Source organism: Stenella coeruleoalba (genome assembly GCF_951394435.1).
Source record: "Stenella coeruleoalba genome assembly, chromosome: 18".
In the NCBI taxonomy this organism is placed as follows: domain Eukaryota; kingdom Metazoa; phylum Chordata; class Mammalia; order Artiodactyla; family Delphinidae; genus Stenella; species Stenella coeruleoalba.
Genome location: NC_137164.1, coordinates 19,970,172 through 19,991,191, shown reverse-complemented (window position 1 = coordinate 19,991,191; position 21,020 = coordinate 19,970,172). Strand labels below are relative to the sequence as shown.

The 21,020-nt window shown below is 40.2% G+C and overlaps 1 protein-coding gene across 1 annotated transcript in view; it reads right to left on the bottom strand.

Moving 5' to 3' along the window:
• Positions 1 to 1,317: 1,317 nt before the first annotated feature.
• HTR2A (5-hydroxytryptamine receptor 2A) overlaps positions 1,318 to 21,020 on the bottom strand; it is a gene marked incomplete at its 5' end in the record, with an annotated part of 56,171 nt that continues 36,468 nt past the window's right edge. The window contains one exon of the mRNA XM_079903083.1: positions 1,318 to 2,821. Coding sequence (XP_079759209.1) covers positions 2,022 to 2,821 — 800 coding nt within the window. The 3' untranslated portion in view covers positions 1,318 to 2,021. The remainder of the gene's footprint in view (positions 2,822 to 21,020) is intronic.

The window sequence follows — 21,020 nt, the reverse complement described above, 5'->3', positions numbered from 1 at the left end:
TCAAGATTGAGTATATGGGTGTAGAATCTGTAGTCTTTTCTCTAATATGTAATGAGATGGGCAGAGTTATAAACTAAGGCAAAATACATTAGAGTAGAGACTTTTTAACATTTGTATCAGTTAGTATGGTATAATCATGAAAATAGTTTAGTTCAAATGCAGCCTAGATACTAGCAGCTTATTATAAATTCTAGCTTTGAAAAAAAACCCTTTCAGTGTACCTAAAAGGACATAATTAGGACAGACCTAATGCATTTCCAAATTACACAACAGAACCTCCCACATTCTTTAGTTTTCAAATACATAGTTTTTTCTAATGGCATACAGCAAAAACTATTCCTCATTCAATAGAAATGCTTCAGTATTGTCATCACATATCTAACATCCGTTCCAATAAGAATGTGCAATTTAACCTAGAGTAATAATATCAAGGTGAATTAACTGCTGTTAATCTCTGTCTCCTTAACAAACTTTTCTATGAAACATTATATTACTGCTTTTTGGGGGGTAGGATGTCCAGTGTCAGTGAGTAATAAATGAGTTTGTTTTCAGGAAAGTGGAATAATATTTTGCTCAAAACTATGGTAGTCATAGTTGGGGTCCAAGTTGAAGCTCATATTCCTAAATTAATTGCAGATTTTGACCTCAAGTGGTATTTTCCCCCTCCTTTGTTTGGTTGGTATTGGTTGGCAACCAGTCAGGAAACTTACTGAGAAAACTACCCTTGGGGTTGAAATAAACTTGTTTCTAAGCCAGGTGAGAAGGAAATAAATTGAACAGATTTTCCAAATGTCTGTTAATTACTGTTTTGATAAGTGCCATTCAAAGTAGGTCCTTTTCTTTAAAGGCAAAGATCTTGTTTTAATTATTTTTATATCCTTAGTACCTAGGAAATTTCTTCACAGATGGTGTACACTCAATCAATGATTGTGAATCCAAAGCTGAACAGTTTTAGTAAATAATATAGATTGATCTGAAAGCATCGATTTATCTGATGGGTGCCAACAGGTGGGTCACCTGCGTTTTACAGAGATGTCCTAAGACTCTACTGCTGTCAGTAGCCAAAAACCTGACTTTATTCCTCAATCCTGACACAGTTACATCAATACCTCTTACTGCTCAGAGGAGCGCAGGCATGATGCAGTCATTAAAGAGCAAGTTACCAAACGCTTCTGTGGTGCTCTTAGGAGAAGCAGTTTCTAGAAATGTATCTGGTAATGTTTGATTATCCTTTTGATAGTTTACCTAATAGAGCAAACACTTAAACAAGACCACACTGGAAATTCAGAATAAAGCACAAGTAGTAGAAGAGAAAGCAGCAATAGTTATTAAATAACACTTAAAATCTTGTTCACTTCTGAGAAGAATTAATTTGAAGTGCAGCAAATGCCAGCAACTTTGTGAATATTGCAAAATGGCATCTATGAAAAAGCAGGATTGAAAAAGTTGTCAAGTATTTCTTTTAAGTATCTTAGCAATACAGATTTCATAACACTGTCTTTAGTGTCTTTTTGTTATTGTCATCCAAAACGTGTATTATGGTAAGTTTTAAAGAGAATTTTTTCTTTGTGTAAGAAGCCATTATATTCATCCAATGTTTCACTATTTAGAGCTATTTTTGTTTACAGCGACAGGTAACCAACTCATGCCATCAATTAACAACATAGTTGCAAGTTTTTCACTTGCAAATAGAAGAAAATTTAGATTTATTTATGGCCTCATTGTAGTTATACAATAAAAGCTAATTATTTTAAAGACATATAATTTACAATGTTAAAAATAATATCATAAAGCTCACAGCTGAAATGCTGTCAGAATATTTTTGAAGTGCACGTTTTGTGGCATTGAACCCTGCTTTTCACTGACATAATAAAATGAGGCATATAGATATTATTGTTGGTTCCATTAGACTGGCCTAATCTTTTCCAGTCTCCCTATTTTCTTTTCTTTTTCCCTTTTCCTCCCAGATAAGGGGAAAATTGCTCAGTGTGCCCTCCGCAGTTGCCATGGCAACCAGTCCATCACACACAGCTAACCTTTTCATTCACTGTGTTGATATTATCTGTAGGAGCATCTTCTGAATGTTGTTTTCCTAGAGCAACCATAGTGCAGTCGTTATCTGTCGTCTTGTCATCTTCCTTTGAATTCTTTCTTTGTCCCATTTGGAGTTGACTAGACTTGTAGGCCAAGGCCGGGATAGTGTTCACTAAAATTAACTGCAATGGTTTTTTATTTTCCTTGTACTGACACTGAATATACCTGGAAAAGGCCGACCTGTAGGTCTTATTGAACAGTGTGTACACTAGAGGGTTGACCGCTGAGGAGAGGTAACCGATCCAAACGAACACGTTGAGCAGGGCTCCGATGACATCCTCGTTGCAGGACTCTTTGCAGATGACGGCCATTATGTTGGTGATGAAGAAGGGGCACCACATCACCACAAACAGAAAGAAGACGATGCCCAGCACCTTGCAAGCCTTCTGTTCGTTGCTGATGGACTGCATAGTCCTCCTGCCGTAGGAGCCTGGCTCCCTGTGGATGGACCGCTGGAAGAGCTTTTCTGAAGACAGGGAGCCCTGAGGCAGGAAGCTGAAAGAAGCTAATTTGGCCCGTGTTCCAAGATCACTCACACACAGAGTAGCTTCTTTCTGGAGCGACTTGATGGTTAGAAAGTAGGTGATCACCATGATGGTTAAGGGAATGAAAAAGGACACGAAAGAGCCAATCAGGACAAAGTTATCATCGGCGAGTAAGCAACTCCCTTCCTTAAAGACCTTCGAATCATCCTGGAGCCCAAAGACTGGTATTGGCATAGATATACCTGGAGTTGGACAGAAAATGAAACATGATTATTAAGGAATTGAGTATATGAAGGCAGGAGCATCACCACATAATGGCTGTTCACAGGATTTTATATTAGCATTGTTCAAAACTTAACACAGGGACTTCCCTGGCAGTCCAGTGGTTAAGACTTTGCCTTCCAATGCAAGGGGTGCAGGTTTGATCCCTGGTGGGGGAGCTCACATCCCACATGCCTCGTGGCCAAAAAATCAAAACATAAAACAGAAGCAGTATTGTAATAAATTCAATGAAGACTTTAAAAATGGTCCACATTAAAAAAAAAAAATCTAAAAAAACCGCTTAACATATGCTTTCAAAGAGAATTAAAATTCCCTTGGACTTACTTATCTGTTTTATAAATATATATTACATGGTTCCTTATATTTACATTGCCCTATATAGACAATCCTTTACTTATAAAGAAATGCAATAAATCTAAGTTTAATTTTTTTCATGCTATATTTATTTGATTATAACATTATACTTATTAACTGAAGAAGAAACATAAAAATGACCAAATGATGCCACCACCCAGAGATAATCATCATTAACAATTTGATGATGTTTATTTTAGGTACACACACACACACACACACACACACACCATGCATGCACATTTAAAAACAAATTCAGATTCTATTTCATATACAATTCTATAACACTTTTTTTCACCTTACGTATCATGAGCATGGCTTATACAAATAACTTCATAAAATCAAAAACAAAATATATTTTCTTTCTAGAAAATTTGGAAAATGCAAAAAAGTAACAACAAGTAAAGAATAATAACATGTATTCCTGCCAGTCAGGGGCAACCATAATTTACTTTTTGTGTAGTTTTATTCTTCCATTTCCATGCATATATATATATATGTGCATGCAATATTTTATGTGCAGTTTTATATCTTCTTATTCCATTTAACATTAAATCATAAAATTGCACATATCTTAAAGTATTTTTGAAAAACATGTTTTCTAATGTGAATTTAAATTAACTTTAACCAATTTTGATTCTTTTTAAAAAATTTTTATTATGGAAAAATTGTAACATATACAAACAACACAAAACAAAATCCAGCACAATGAACCTATTGCCCAGCTTCAACAATGATCAACTCAAGGCCAATCTTGTTTCACCCATATCCCTACTTGCTGCAACCCTCCCATGTTATTTTGAAACAAATCCCAGACATCATATCATTCAATCTGTAAACATTTTAGTATATATATATATATATACATATATATAAGCTATTCACTCTTAAAAATCCTAATACTATCACAATACCATTCCTACTTCTAAGTAGAAATTTAATATTTCCTTGATATCATTAAATATAGAGTTGGTGTTCACATTTCCAATGTCCCATAAAAGTCATTATATATTTTAATAGTATTTTTATAAGTAGCACATTCCAAAGGGTGGATTACAACAGATAAGCAGCCAGAGACTTTTCTTATTGACAGATACAAATTTGGGTACGTAATGAGACAAATATATGGGCACGTGAGCCGTGGTCAGTTGCTTTGTCACTCCCATTTGGGGAACCTGTAAAGGTCTTAGGCTCAGGCAGAGGAGGGAGCAGAGGGAATGAAGGCAACAGTTGGCCTCTAATCATGCTAATTTCTCCCCCATGATGATAGGACCAGCTGGCCACAACCACCATTGTACAGTTTGGGGGAAGTGGGAATGTCTTCCTCTACTGGCCTGGGACTGGTCAGGCCAGGCAATCATGTGTTTGTCATAAAGGAAGAATCAGGATGATGGAGAAAGGAGAGGAAACATGAATCAAATACTCTTTATAACTTAGTTTAAGGTTGCTTCCTTTGTGAAGGGTAGATACCACAGGGGCACCCTGGGAGAGGCAGCAAAATTGTCTTCCTAACTCTTGCCCATGTTTTCAGCTCCTTCAGAACTGTATAATAGGGAGTGTCCTGGTCCCTGCTTCTGACCACCCTTTAGAGTCTAGTAAGTGGTCACAATCCAGCCAGGAACACAGGTTCATTCCAGAGGTGGGAGCTACCGCTTGCTTGACTCTTGCTATCCGTGGAAAAACTTCCTTTGAGGATCTATAATCTAACTTCTGCATACTCAGAACAGAGCTTATCACCATCCAACTATGGATCGGACTGTCCTAACCTCGCGTCACCTCACACTGGCCATCCTTGCAAGGAGGGTACATTAGCTTGAGTTAATGTAATGCTTAACACAAATCTCCCTCAGTGACATTCGCCACTATCTTCACAGACTGAGTTGTCAATATCTGTCACTTGTCTGTGCAGGGCCATCCCAGGATTCGTGGAAGGTGCAGGCAAATGACGTCAGAGCCGTTCTTAAGGGAACTCAGTGTGGTTGATGACTCTTCATTTCCTTCATTCTTCTCTGTCCCTGGCCTGTTTCTGGGAACATTCTGTGGGCCAAGGAGAGACGGAAGAAATGTGGCTCCAAGAGGGACATCCTCTGAGATTCAGTTTTGCTTATCCTTCAAAAAACGCTTGATTGTAAAAGTTAAGACACGGTTTCCAAGAAGAGTGTTTTGTTGTTCTAATGTTTGAACATAGTATCTGTGAAAGGTGTTGCCTGTACTAATCTACAGGATCTTTGTTAGTGTAGTTATTCACTAATTAGAACGGATGCAACCAGCATGCCTCCCTGGATGTGGTGAGGATAAAATGAATGAAATATGCGGAACACCTAGGACAGTGCTTAGTGCAGAGTAGATGTTCTACCAATGGTAGGTAAACATGAGGGTAGCTTTCTTTGCAGGATTATTCAGATTAAATACACTAACTTGATTTTTCTCTAATTTTGTTCTATTTTGCTTGGCTTGTGTATGCTGGACTATAATGTATAACAGATCTTAAATCAAACGAAGTTAAAAAGACTTTTGGCTATTGTCTCTATAGTTAATAAATAATGATGTAATTATTATCTTCTGCCAGGGTGACAAAGGGTCTCAATCAATTTTAGTTTTGTACAGCTACAACTGTAGATTGCTTTTCTAAAGTGATGAATTATAGCCATTATGATTAGTCATGATATACAGAAACAAAATATCAACTGTCCAAGAAAAAAGTATATGATTTTGTTATTCAACTCTTGGGTGTGCATTTTCCTGATTAATACAAAGGAAGTCACCACCTTGAGAGCCTTTTGCCCTATTTGTTTGTGACCTGGTAATTTATATAAGTGGCAATTCTCAATTACCAGAAGATAGGATTACCTAAAACACCAAATTTCAGTCATTTGGAATTCATATATGTACCGTGCCCTTGTTTGAGGAGAAGACATACTTTCTCTCTCTCTCTCTTTCACACACACACACACACACACACCCCCCTCCAGAATGGCCCAACTTCTGTGGTCAGGGAGGGAAAGGGATGATGGAGCCATTTCACTGAAGTGCAGATTCCTCCATTAGCTCCCTGGGATGAAGAGCCGTTTCAAAGCAGCTGGGGCAAGAGGACACAGATAGGTCATCTACTAGGGAGACCTTGGTTTGGAGGGGCAGAATCAAACTGATTAGGTCTTTCAGTGGCCCATTCCTCTTTATATGTAACAAAAATATCTTGAATGCTCTCAAATACCGTTCTTTTCAGTGTCTTACTCATAGTAGATGGTAAGCAAGGGTTTAGGGAAAGAATACCTAGACAGTTAAAGCAATACTCTATAAAAGAGGGGGAGGGATTTATGGCAAAGAACATTTAGATAGACTTTGTGGGTACAATAAGCAATTCAAAAACAAGCTCCTACCAAGAGAGACGAAGATACTCCCTGATAGCCAAGATTGTGGTCACAGCCATCTCCAGTGCATTAACTTTCTGATTGCTTTGTTTGATAATAGCTGCCTTTGGAGACCTGAGATCTCCTCTCACTTGAAATTTCTGCATATAAAGCATTTTCCTTTATGAACAAACAGACAGTAGCTTGAGCTACGTGACTCTGCATTTTGTTCAACATATTTTTCTGAGGAGTGGAAAACAGCAATCAAAATTCAATATGAGTATTGGATACTCCTTGCTCATTTTTATTTGTTTTAATTCAGACTAAGACAATGAAATAATGGGAAACATTGACACCCAGGAACATGAAGGCTTTGGCTGGTGTCTTTCTTTTAGGGTAGCCCTACCTAGTCTTTGTGTATAAGGTTTGCACTTCTGGTTAACATGTTACCACAGTCAGGATAAATGGCTCTAACTCTGTAGCACTGGCTGTGAAAAGCAAGCTTTATTCTTAATCCTAGATTTTTACACTTTAATATTTTGGGACTGAAGGTACTTCTGAGACAGTGTTTCCTTGGGAAATAAGAAGGTTGATTTACTGGGGAGAGATCCTCCGATAGGGAACCAGTGGGAATCCCCAGGTCCTCAGGTCAGGTAGGAGGTGGAGAGGAAAGAAACAAATACTCAGGATTCCCGTGAAAAAGACCAAATTTTGGTTCATAGGTTTAATTTCCCCTGAAACTACTACTTTCCCTTTGTATTTTAACACACGCTGAATTTTTTCAAGTTATAAGTACGGATTTACTAGCAGTTTGACAGAAAATGAATACTAAAGGCTGGTCATCATACCACAGGGAGAGAGAGATTGAGTATATAGGCCAACTGGGGCTGGGACTCACCATCCATCTAATACAGAGTTAGCTCTGAGTTAGCTCAAGAGTTGCTGAATTCCTTATAATTGATGGTCTGCTGACGGGGCAGGTGTACATAGCAGTGAAAGCGAGACATACATCTCAGTTACCCAAGAAATTGTATATTTCTTCTTAGACTAATTCTGAATATCTCTGACAATAAATCGTAACTTTTCAAAGTACTTTTACTTGCATTCATCGACTCTGAATTGATTTTTTTTTTTACAAAATTGTAAAAATACTAACCACATTGCCCTATAGGCAGATAAACATTTCATTATATAGAAAAACTGAGGCTTAGCCAGCTTAAGTAATTTATTTAGAATCACACAGCAACTTAGGGGGAAAAATCGAGACTCAGTCTTAGGTTTCTCAATTCTTACGGCTGATTATTTTTATCTGCTTATTTGTTTCTTTAATGGTGGTTATAAAAGTCTATGATTATATCAGAGGTCCTTAACATCGGTTTTAGGAAGAGAGGGATAGTCCTAAAATCTGCAAAATTTGCATTATGTACACTGTTTTGGAGAAGATAGAGCCCTCATCAGATTGTCAGAAAAGCTTCTGCTCCCAAGGCTGTTAATAACTACTGAATTATATCAACACCCTAACTATAGAACATACACACACTCACACACACACACACACACACACACACACACACACACACACACCAATGATTCTCTACATCTTGATACTTTCTTTTTCATTCTTTCATCTCAAAGGCGAAATTTCCTCCAGTGAGACATTATTTTTGAGGCCAGACAGATACTTTAAAACTGAAATCCTTATAACCAACACCTGTTTTTTTTCTTTTTTCAATATAGCAGTTATTCTCAACTATGGCTGCATATTAGATTTACCTGGGGAGCTTTTGAAAATTACTTTGCCTGGGCTCCATTCCCAGAAGTTCTGACATTAGTACCTTAAACCATACTAATGTTCAGGTCCCACAGGGACATTATTATCAACACAAAAGAACACCCAGCTGATGCTAATCTACAACCAGTGTCGAGAACCTAAGAGGTATAGGATTAAAAGTGTAGTAAAAATGTGTTTATTTTAAAATAAAACCAAATCAAGTAAAGTTTTACAATTCTGCCCTTTGCCTTCATTAAACACATCTATGAATTTTCCAAGGGGCTCAGGCTAACTTCCCGCAGCAAACAGCAAAGGAACATGGGGAATTGATGGAGAGGAAAAGAAACCTGCCCTTTATCCCTCCCCCTTCCTGGGCAGGAGTTGTCCGGGGGGGTGGGGGGGGAGTGTTGAGTGAGGTTATTATGTTAAGCCCCAAGTCCTTGTTTCAATTCTTTGACTGTTATGACTGCATCTCCAAAAAGCTTTTAAAGTTTGTGTTCTGCCCTAGTCCATACATGATACTTGGAAGAAATGCTCAAAGTCTCCTTGTGGTACAAGCAGTCGTGCACTCACTGCCGGAGCTGGTGGCCTTGGTTCCCGGTCCTTGCTTCCTAGAAAGGCGATTTCTTGCTCTTCTGACCCACGCTCCTTTCCCATTGTGTTTCATAGCCCAGAAATTGTGCTTTTTTAAAATGTAATTTTTATTTTATATTGGAGTATAGTTGATCTACAATGTTGTGTTAGTTTCAGGTGTATAGCTGAAGGGCTTTAGTTATAATATACATATATCCATTCCTTTCAGATGCTTTTCTCATGTAGGTTATTACAGAATATTGAGTAGAGGTCCCTGTGCTATACAGCAGGTCCTTGTTGATTACCTATTTTATATATAGTAGTGTGTATACATTAATCCCAATCTGCCGATTTATTCTTCCCCGTCCCTCCCCCCCCCCCCCAGAAGCTGGGCCTTTAATGCGACGATCTTGCACTGAAAGGTAAAGAGATTGAATTCTGACTCGTCAAACATGGATTGTCAGCTGTCACTGGGACACCTGAAAGTCCATCCACATCTCTCATCCCAGGCAGCTTGGCGACCACCCACCACCTTCTTCCCCTAACAATATGTCATGAAACCCAAACAGAATCTGAATGATACAACGGAATTTGAAAAAATTATCAGAGCCTCATTTTGTTGTTGGAATCACAGTAACACTACTTTTCAAATTCTTCCATTCAACTTGTCATCTGTAATAAGTGGATATCATCCTATCCACCAACAGAAAAGTGTTCTTTTCTAGACTGCATATTTAGCGACGTGCTCATGAGCAAAGGTTTATTTGCCAAAGAAATTCATCTCTGACCCACATGATGGAACCTCATCTTTAAAGAACTACATCCTTCCATTTGTTTAAAAGGGGGTAGATTTTGGAGTGATTCCTTCTGAAAGCTTGGAGAATGAAACTCACACGCGACACCTCATTTCAGAGACTCTGATCTAGAAGGTGTGTGTAGAAATGGTTACAGCGTCTGAAAAGTGAGCTTGTAGCAGGTGCCTTCATAATCCAGGCCTATGGGGAGTCCGTTATTCCCCCAACCTCTCTCATCCACGGCTTCACAAAGCACCACATTTATCACATTACGTTATGAAGAACTACAGTGTCCCTAATGCTCAAGCCATTACCAGCGACGGAGCCCACCCTACCCTACAAGGTCTCTGTGATCTGGTCCTAATGTCATTATTCAACCTTCTCGATTTTGACATAGCCATGTGGTGTGCTCTCTCTTCTTTATGTTATATCTTGAACTATTCAGGAAGGTATTACACATAGCTTGACTTTCCAGCTAATCACATAGCGTGGTCTGGGTAGCTCCCGAGATCCCTCTGTCCCCACTGTGTCTTCCCCCAGTGGCGGGCTTGGTATACTGCAGTGTCCCGCTGCTAGAGTGAAGGGTCCCATTTTGCGTACCTATAGTACCTCGGTGGGTCAACTATTAATCCAAACTTGAGCTGTAGAGGCACAGAGATGCACAGCAGGGGAGACTCCTGAGGGCATGGGCATCGGAAAGAAGCCCATCATAGGAGAGAGACACAGAGAATAGCTTGGGATGCAGGTCAGAGAGGAATGTGGTGTCCATGGCATGTTGAATTGTTCCTAAAAGACTTGAGCACCATGGGGGAGGGAAGATGCACTGTACATAGTATCTGGGAGGTATGGACTCACTTTTTCATTTTGCCCTGGACCAGTTCTGATGCCAACCATTCCCCTGAAATGCTCTACCAGCCCATGGTGAACTCCAGAATTTCTCTGTAGCAAGGACCTAGGGGTGGCAGCTGGCTGGGTGTGGGGAGCCAGGCAACCTATTTTGTGGCTACATTTGTTTTTAATTTGACTGTTTGATTATTTGGGGGTGGTCTGGAGGCTGTAGATGGAGATCATGTTCCCAGACCATACTCTACGTTTCTTTTGAGACATATCTCATGACCTCCTTCTTTCAAGACATCCCTTGTATGAAGCGTTCCCCAAATTATTTCTCTCTGTAATAAGAACTCCTTTTTTCTTACTCTCTAGTCCTTCATCACCTCCATAAATAATTTACACTGAGCTAACTCACACTTCTAATGCCTTAGAATTTTTCTCTAGAAATGTCATTTCAACCATGTGATGATAATCTCATTAATGGCAGGGATATCATTTCTTTTACTTATGGCAGGTCCCTCCAGCATCATGCAGCTCTGTTCATACTTGGAACTTAGTAAATGCTTGTGGGGTTAGTGAGCATATGAATGAGAAGAAGAGAAAAGGTAAGGAATTATAAAGGTAAAGTATAATCAATTTTATAGACACAACTTGCATTTCTGGATCATCTCAGAATATTTTCCTTCATTTTTGCCCAAAAACCAAATGAGTAAATGAGGTTACCAATTAGCCACATAGGGCAGAAAGAGGGAAAACTGATATTTATGTGGCACTTAACGTGTATACCTTGTGAGAGAACTATGTATAGGATTAACCAGCACATGTGCTGTGCCGACTACCTTAACAGCTAAAATCACAAGGGAAAAGATGGCTATGAAATGCAGCACCTGAGAGAGAATCAGGAGACCTGGGTTTATTCCTAACTGTCCTAACTCATAGATCTAGAGCTGTTGTTTTTCTCAAAGCTCTCTTTCAAATAAATTAAATAGGTATGTATTAGGAAACTAGAGCATGATACAGTGGGGAAAGCACAGACTAGGGCATCACAAGACACAGGTTTGCAGCATCACTAGCTGAGTGACCTTAGGCTGCTGAATTTTAAAGCCTCCCTCTGGAAGGTGGAGATAATAAAAAGAGGCCTTCCCTAATTTACCTACAGGGCTTTGGTGAGAAAACAGTGAGGTGATGTGTCAATTATTTTGTAAACTCTTAAGTTCAAAGTGATTATTATTAACTTGGCACTATGCTTGATTCTGTGGGTACCACAGAAGACCTTTGAGAACCTTCATGAAGTCTAAGATCTTGTAGGGAAAATGAAATAGACACAGGTGATTTAGAAAGACAGCAGTGCAGGATAGAATGAGATCAAGAGGCAAAACAGGTGACAGGGATAAACACTCCTACACGATGTCAGAATGTGATGATCATTGTGGGTTAGTGTCTCCAGGAAAGAGTTGTGTAGGGGACAGGATGGCTAAGCTGGGTCTTTTGGGTGAATAGACTCTGGACAGGGGTCAGGTCCAAAGGCACGGAGACAGGTATACGATCGCTGTACATCCGGGGCCGAAGTGCACTTGGCGTTGCCGGGGCTGAGTTGAGCTGGGTTTGGCAGGCAGCTGAACTCAGGAGTAAGCGCACACGCTCATCAGAGGCCTCAAGAAGGTCCTCTGTCTGTGACAGCAATCTGTTTTAGTCATTCATCCAGTGATCAAATATTAATCGAACGTACAGTGAACTAGGTACTTTAGGAATTGAGAGGAAGAAGCTGCTTGAGTCTATAATCACTACAGTTCAAGATTTTCGGCTGTCGTTCACAAACTCATCAATCCAAAGCAAGACTAGGAGGAAGAACATATGAGGTGTAAACAGAAAATCTAGGTTTAGCACTGGCATCAAATTGTTAAAATGCAATCAAGGTAAATCTGTACCTACCCTGGATATTTTTTTTTTAAGGCAGCTATAATGCAGGATAGCAGTTCTCAAACATTTTGGTCTCAAGACTCTTTCACACATTGAAAAATTACTGGGGACTCCAAAGCGTTTTTGTTTCTGTGGGTTACATCTATAAATATTTGCCGTATTAGAAATGAAAGCTGTGAACACTGAAGATAAGTTATCAATCGATTTTAAAATGAAACGAATAAACCCATCATATATTAACATAAATAATATTTTTTATGAAGAATACTTATGTTTTCCAGAACAAAACAGTGAGAAGAGTGGCACTGTTTTGCAGTTTTGAAAATCTCTTTAATGTTTGGCTTAATAGAAGACAGCTGGATTCTCACATATGCTTCTGCTTTAGTCTGTTATATTGCATGTCAGGTATCGTCTGGAAAATTCCCCTGCACCCTCATAAAAGGATGAAACGGAAGAGGGCAAATGACACTTTATATTTTCCCAGCTTTACTGAGATATATTTGACATATACCGTTGTGTATGTTTAAGGTGTACAATGTGACGATTTGATGCACATATATTTTGCGAAATGTTTACCACAATAAGGTTAGTTAACACATCCTTTACCTCACATAATTACCATTTTGTTGTTGTTACAGTGAGAACATTAAAGCTCTACGCTCACAGAAACACTCAAGTATACAGTAAGTATTGTTACCTATAGTCACCACGCTGTACCTTAGAGTCCAGGACTTATTCGTCTTAGAACTTTGCACCCTCATTTCCCCCAACCCTGGGGTTGCTAACCATCATTTTACTCTGTTTGTATAGATTCCACATATAAGTGAAATCATACAGTATTTGTCCTTCTCTGTCTGATTTATTCACTTAGGATAGTGCCTTCAAGGTCCATCCATGTTGTCACAAAAGGCAGGACACAAATATATATACACCATATTTTCTTTATCCATTCATCAGTGGACACTCAGGTGTTTCCATATCTTGGCTATTGTGAATAATGCTGTGAAGAACATGGGGGTGTAGATAGCTCTTTGAGATAGTGATCTCCTTTACTTTGGATATTATTATTACTATTATTATTATTAAAATAGTATTGACCTCCCTGGCTTCCCGAAAGCATCCCGGAGATCCCTGGAACCCACATTGCAAGCCACTGACGTGTAGAAGAAAAAGCCACCAGCTTCGAATCAGAAAACTCACGTTTGGATCCCCTATGACCTTAAGCAAGCCACCTAATGTATCTGAGCTTTTTCTCCCATAAAATGGGGGATTTGGGCTATCCCTAGTGGCGCAGTGGTTGAGAGTCCGCCTGTCGATGCAGGGGACGCGGGTTTGTGCCCCGGTCCGGGAAGATCCCACATGCCGCCGAGCGGCTGGGCCCTTGCGCCATGGCCGCTGAGCCTGCGCGTCCGGAGCCTGTGCTCCGCAGCGGGAGAGGCCACAACAGTGAGAGGCCCGCGTACCGCAAGAAAAAAAAAAAAGGAGGATTTAATAGTATCCCCATTAAAGGATTCTCATGAGGACTATAAATGAGAATTGCTCTACTGGTTATAGTAAATACAGAATTGCCTAGCAGACAGAAATAACAGAGAAGAATGTTCGACAGCCTTTCTTAGTGTGCAGACCAGCTTGCTGTCATCCTTGCAGCTTAGCTTAAAATCTGTCTTGCTTGCCTCTTTTGCACAGAGGTCTGAGAAGAGGGAACCAGTTCTCTAGTCACTACAAGGGCCATGTAAAGCAAGACCATCTCCTAGACTGGCTGAGAACAGACTCCTCTGCTCTGACATTTTCCACAACTAAGTAGCAAGTGGTGAAAATTTAATGACCTCTTCTGCAGATGGTGACAATTAAGTCAACTGCCACGAGTACTGAGTAATGGGTGTGCAATGTGATATGACTTCAGAAAGTACATGTTAGGATTCACAGAGCAAGGATATAAAAGAGTTTTCTCCTGTGCACTTCCTCTGCGGGAACAAGGGCGGCCTGATGACGTCTGGGGCTTCTTTCACAGGTGCTGGGATTCGTGGAAATCAGCACGAATGGCTTTCTCCCAAGGCAGCCCCAGTGAAAGGTTCTCAAAGATGGATCTACCACTGCTTGCTTTATCAGTCATGGATTTTGGTTTCAAGCCATAGAAGCTGATTGGGCTGATTTAGCAGAAAATGAGTTTAATAAAATGATACTGAGTAGTTCAAAGAATTCTTGAGAGGGCTGGGCTCCAGGCTAAAATTCCAGGAGTAAAATTGCATTGCCGACCTGGTCTGATGTGGAAACTTCTGCTCTTTTCTTTGTCCACTGAGCATCAGAGCCTCCTGCCTCGTCAGTGTCACTTCTTTACTAGGGAGTCAATCATGCAGCCCCTGGGAACCTGATGGCCCAGCCGCCTCCATGCTGGCAAAGACATCATATTTGTTCACTTTGCCCTTTTCCACATCACAGTTTTGCCAGGAACCACAGTTTTGCCATGGTCTTTGGAGGAACCTAGACCATGAGCCAATGTCCTAGCTACCAGGAAGGCTGGGAATTTGAGTTCTGCCTCTCGGGAATTTCTCCAAATATAGAAAGGCTAGTTAAAAGAGACAGGCAGCTATGACTACGGCGGGTACCCATGTCACTGGACCTAGGTACGGCCGATTTGCAGCTGTTTTAATTGGGCTGGGTGTGGGGAGATGCCTCGTCCAAAGATGGCAAGGCTGGAATTTCTAGCCTTTTCCTATTTTCCTCTTTTCCCTATGATTGTTCTCTTTCTCCGTCATCCCTGCAGTCGGCATATGTTCAAGTATCTAATACTTAAAAGTAAATCAGTCTGGAAATTACAGACCAGTAGCTGTGAACCTGAATGCATACGGGACTAATGTAGTCATATAGGTCATATGGGTTGGGGTATAAGATGACAGGAGAGTGGTGCTTGGAAAACTGAACAGGACAATTGGGTTCAATTAAGAAAAAACACATTGTGCAAGTCAAACCAAGCAGATCTCTGGGCCAGACCGAGTTTTCATTTTTCAATTAGCTTGGCATAGGTTTGAAGCTTTAAAAAGTGTTTTGCGGTGGATTCTTCTATATTCACATCTCTTATAGGCTTCTCATCTTGGCCTCGTCCTTGGGGTCACTGTCCCTGTCCTGATAAACCGACACTGTTTCTACCGTAAGGCTCAAACACATTTTAATTTTTGTTCCTAAGTCCTTTGATCAAGCAGCGTCTTTCTCAGCGTGGGTTGCAGATGCACTCCCCTTGGACTCAGATCAGTGCTGCTGCCACACAGGTGGATAAGCTCTTGTTCTGACAGGTGTCCCTGGAGGAGGGGGACACAGAAAGTCCCTAACTAGTGACTCCCATTTTTAACCTGAGCTGGTCTTCTGTATGGCCCTCCTGTCTTAGCCCCTCTCTCTTTGAGCTGGTAGGATACTAGAAGCTTCTTCACAGCTTCCCACTCTTATCCCCCATCCATCTGGTTGGCCCAGACCTCCAAACTTCCCATCCAGTTTAAGGGAGTCTGAGATGAAGAGCTTTGGGTTTTGATTCTCCTAGACTGTGTTTTCAGCAAGTGCTACTAAAAGTACCACTCTGTGCGATTTCATTTACTCTAACTTCTACAAGGTTATTCCTACCCTGAAATTTTACTGATGTTGGGGGAGATAAAATTTTTGTAACAACTGTTGGTGGGAATGTAAATTGATACAGCCACTATGGAGAACAGTATGGAGGTTCCATAAAAAACTAAAAATAGAGCTACCATACGACCCAGCAATCCCACTACTGGGCATATACCCTGAGAAAACCATAATTCAAAAAGAGTCATTTACTACAATGTTCATTGCAGCTCTATTTACCATAGCCAGGACATGGAAGCAACCTAAGTGTCCATCGACAGATGAATGGATAAAGAAGATGTGGCACATATATACAGTGGAATATTACTCAGCCATAAAAAGAAATGAAGTTGAGTTATTTGTAGTGAGGTGGATGGACCTCATGTCTGTCATACAGAGTGAAGTAAGTCAGAAAGAGAAAAACAAATACCGTATGCTAACATATATATATGGAATCTAAAAAAAGTGGTTCTGATGAACCTGGGGGCAGGATAGGAATAAAGAGACAGACATAGATAATGGACTTGAGGACATGGGGAGGGGGAAGGGTAACCTGGGATGAAGTGAGAGAGTAGCATTGACATGTATACACTACCAAATGTAAAATAGATAGCTAGTGGGAAGCAGCCGCATAGCACAGGGAGATCAGCTCGGTGCTTTGTGACCACCTAGAGGGGTGGGATAGGGAAGGTGGGAGGGAGACGCAAGAGGGAGGGGATATGGGGATATAGCTATACGTATAGCTGATTCACTTTGTTATACAGCAGAAACTAACACAACATTGTAAAGCAATTATACTCCAATAAAGGTGTTAAAAAAATTTTTTTTGCAACATTTGGAGAGACATTTCTCTGGTCTAATGCCTGCTTCTGAACGCTGCATCTTCCCTAATCTAAATGTGACCAAAGCTTGCAGAAAGATGTACTAATATTGGGTTAAAAAGTAGCTTTAACCAAGAAGTTTATCCAGTTGTTATCAAGAGGATGGTTTACTGGTTTTTAAAGAGCTGAAATAGAGCTTAATGATCATCTAGTGAAGCATCTTCTTTTTACATTTGATGAACCAAGGTAGAGAGATAGTAAGTAAAAAGAGTGAGAAAAAAACCTATATTTACAGATGTCCACCATAGATAGTATAGGCACTGTGTAGATGTTCACAGATGTTAGCAAATTTCATCCTCACAAGGCACAAATGAGCCAGGAATTATTATCCCCATTTTACAGGGGAAGAAAACTGAGGTTCCAAAAGATTCTATAATTGGCTCTAGGTTTTTCAGTTAGTAAAGGAATGAGCCAGGAGTCAAGCCTAGGAATCATTTGTTTTCTTCTGTACCTTTTTTTTTTTTAAGTTTTACTTCTTAAGAACTTTAGATTTACAGAAAAAATGTGCTGATAGTACAGAGAGTTCTCATATACCCACACCCAGTTTCCCCTGTTACAGACACTACATTACTGTGGTATGTTTATTACAATTAGGGAATCAATATGGATACATTATTGTAAGTTCATGCCTGATTCCCATCTTTTCAGTTTTTACCCACTGCCCTCTTCCTGTTCCAGGATCCCATCCAGCACCCCACACTACATTTTGGGGTCATATCTCTTTGGCTTCTCACAGCTGTGGCAGTTTGTCAGACGTTCCTTATATTTGATGACCTTGACAGTTTGCGGAGTACTGGTCAAATATTTTGTAGAGTGAATCTCAATTGGTATTTGTCTGATGTCCTTCTCATGGTTAGTCTGGGGTTATACGGGTTTTTTTTTAATTAAATTTTTTTTATATAGCAGGTTCTTATTAGTTACATATTTAATACATATTAGTGTATATATGTCAATCCCAATCTCCCAATTCATCCCACCACCACCCGGCACCCCCTATGCCTCACTTTTTGTCGTGACCTTGGCCTCGTGGTCCCTAGGCTAGTAGTCCTTTGACTACATCAGAATGTTTGGTTAGCTCCTTCACTGCTTTCACTTTATAACTAATACTTTTTTGGGTTTTAGGGATTAAGAATGTTCATGGGTCAAGAGCCTTGAGACGCAAATGAATATTATGTGGGATCTTATACACTGGAGGTAGGAATAGAAACAGGAGATAGAAGTGGAAAACAAACAAAAGGGTTGTGCATTGCCACTGATATAACGAGACTTCACTCTCAGGGCTCTTCAATACAAGTATCCTATTCAAGGTCACAAATAATTCTTTAATAAGCAATAAACAAATATGTAGTTGCCTACTTGGTCTTGCAACGTGGATGTCTCTAATAGGCATCCTAACTTTACACGGCCACAACAGAGCTCTGGATTGCATCCCTCACCGCTCCGCCAACTTTCTCCACTTTCCCCGTCCTAGTTAATGGCGCTACCATCCATCTCTACACTCCAAGCCATTAAGATTCACACCTGGATTACTGCAAGAGCTTCCCCACTGCTCTCACTGTGTCCACCCTTACCCATGTAACCCTTTGCTTGAACCCTTCAGAGATCACCCATTGCACTTAGAATGACGTCTACCTCCTTACCTTGGCTGCAAGGCCTTCTCTTATCAGCCCAGCCTCCCTCTCTTTCCTCGTCTCCCAACACTCATCTCATCGCTTCTTGATGAATTGCCTGAGCTGCACTGGCTTCTTTCTGATCCTTCAACCCCATCAGCTGGTTTCCACAGAGGACTTAGGACTTGCTGTTCCCACTGCCAGGAACGTGTCCTCCATGTTCCCATGACTGGCTCCTTCTTTATCATTCAGCATCAGTTTTAATTCCCTCTCCTTAGTGAGCCCTTTCCTGACACCTTAACCTCAATTAGCCCTTGTTCACCCTGCCTGAGTCACTCTAGAGCACATTTCCCTGATTTGTTTTCTTTATAGCACTTGTCATTATATGAATTTTTCTATTGGTCTATTTATTTGCTTGTTTATTGTTTGTCTTTTTCCATGAATGTAAACGCCATAAAAATCAGGGACTTCTCCCAAGATAGTGCCTGCCACACAGTATCTAAGCATTAAAAAATAAAGAAAGATTCGTGGAATAAATGAACAAGCAAATTCAGAGGCCTTTGGGACATATGAAGAAGAGCAGAAAGCAATTATGATTAGATAATAGAGTTTCTCATTACCTCGGTTATAGGGGTAAGGGCAAGAGGTTGCCCAAATATAGGTCATTTGGGGCACTAGAAATTCTAGTCAAATTAGGTCTTTGTAGGTGATAAAGGCAAAGCTATTAAATATGAAGGCTTCCAAGAGATAGGAGCCTTTCTCTAATACCCTGCAGTTAGTAAGATCCGTCATCTTTACAGCCTAACGCTTCTTTAGGGACACTATGTAGTGGTGGTAGGGATGGTAATAATAATAATAATGTAATAGTAGTAGCAAATAGTTGTATGATATTTTCTATGTTCTAAGCACTGTCCTAAGTGCTTTACACAAATTAGCTCGCTTAATTTTCACAGCAACCCTGTGAGATACGTACTATTATTATCTCCATTTGCTGATGAAAAACTTGAGGCACTGAGAGGTTAAGTAACTTGCCTAAGGTCACACAGTAAGTGGAGGAACTAGGATTTTGAGATGCAGCCAGTCTGGCTCCAGAGTGTGTATGTTTCTTTGCTCTGTGGTTTCAGCACAGTTCAGCCGTCAGGCATGCAGGCTCGAGGGGTCAAACTACCTCATTTCAGCAAATCTGCTACTTAACAAATCACATCACTCCCGGATTCTGCATCATCAGGTCTGGATCCTGAAATTCATGCTGGGCCCTAGCTATGAAACATGCTGATGAGTGCAAGCCTCCTTCTTTCTTTGTATATCAGTTTCACATCGAGAGCCATTTAGATGCTATTCACGGGAAGGCCAGTCATGGCTTTCCATAAGAGAGAAACAAAAATGAAGAGAGACGATATGGAACCGGTCGTTCAGGAGCTTAAAGTTAAGGAGGAATTATCTACTATAAGTCTTTAATGCACATCTCCCAGTTTTTTTAATTTGACATTTTTACATTAACATGAACAATTTTAACATTTTTAAAATTACCTCCACTATTTTTTTACACTCATTCTCTTTCCCTGGTTCTCAGCTGATTGATATCCTGCACCTGCGCTGAGGTTGAATGCTTTCCTTCCAAGTTAACCTTTAGATGATTTCATGGGTGGGGGTGGGGCAGAAACCCTCTGAAAATGAATGCAAAAGTTTATGCCCTTCTGACTATGTAAAACTTTCAGGGGAAAGGTAATCTCGCAAAACTCTGTAACACAAAAATGATTCTGGACCATTGAACCTGGATCTACAAAGGCTACATTTGTGTGTGTGTGTGTGTGTGTGTGTGTGTGAGAGAGAGAGAGAGAGAGAGAGAGTGTGTATGTGCCTCCTGATAAAATCACAGCTTCACAGCTTCATAGTTCCATATCTCCTGGAGAGTGCGTTTCTTAGAACATGGAAGCAGTTTATACTTTAAAAACACATCGAGACACAAGTCACAGTCAAAAATTTAATGAGCCAGTTAATTTTAAGGAAAGGCAGGAAAATGATAAAAGGATGAACTTTTTGATGAATTGTGTATTCAGGTTAAAACACATGCACACACACGCACGTGCACACACACACCACAAAACACATTAGTATTCTGGGGAGAAGGTAATTTGCTAGCTACATACGTGTTAAAATTGAAGCAATTCTTACAGTAAGTCAGACCAAAAGAATACTTTCACATAGACAAAAGACAACTTTCATACAAAGGAAACAGGAACTTCTGAAAAATTGCTCAGTTGTCCAGTTTACAAGGGTAGGATGGTTTTAGAGCAAGTGGGAGAGAGAGAGACTCTCCTTTTTAACAACATTTTGGGCATGGGGGTAGTGGTGGATCCGGTTAAGTAAACTGTGAACTTCTTGATGATACGCTCACTGCTTTTCTAAACAGTGAGCAAGGTAGCAATAGTAGCAAAGGTACTGTTTAATCAGCTCCAGCCCACTAAATTCTTAAACTGA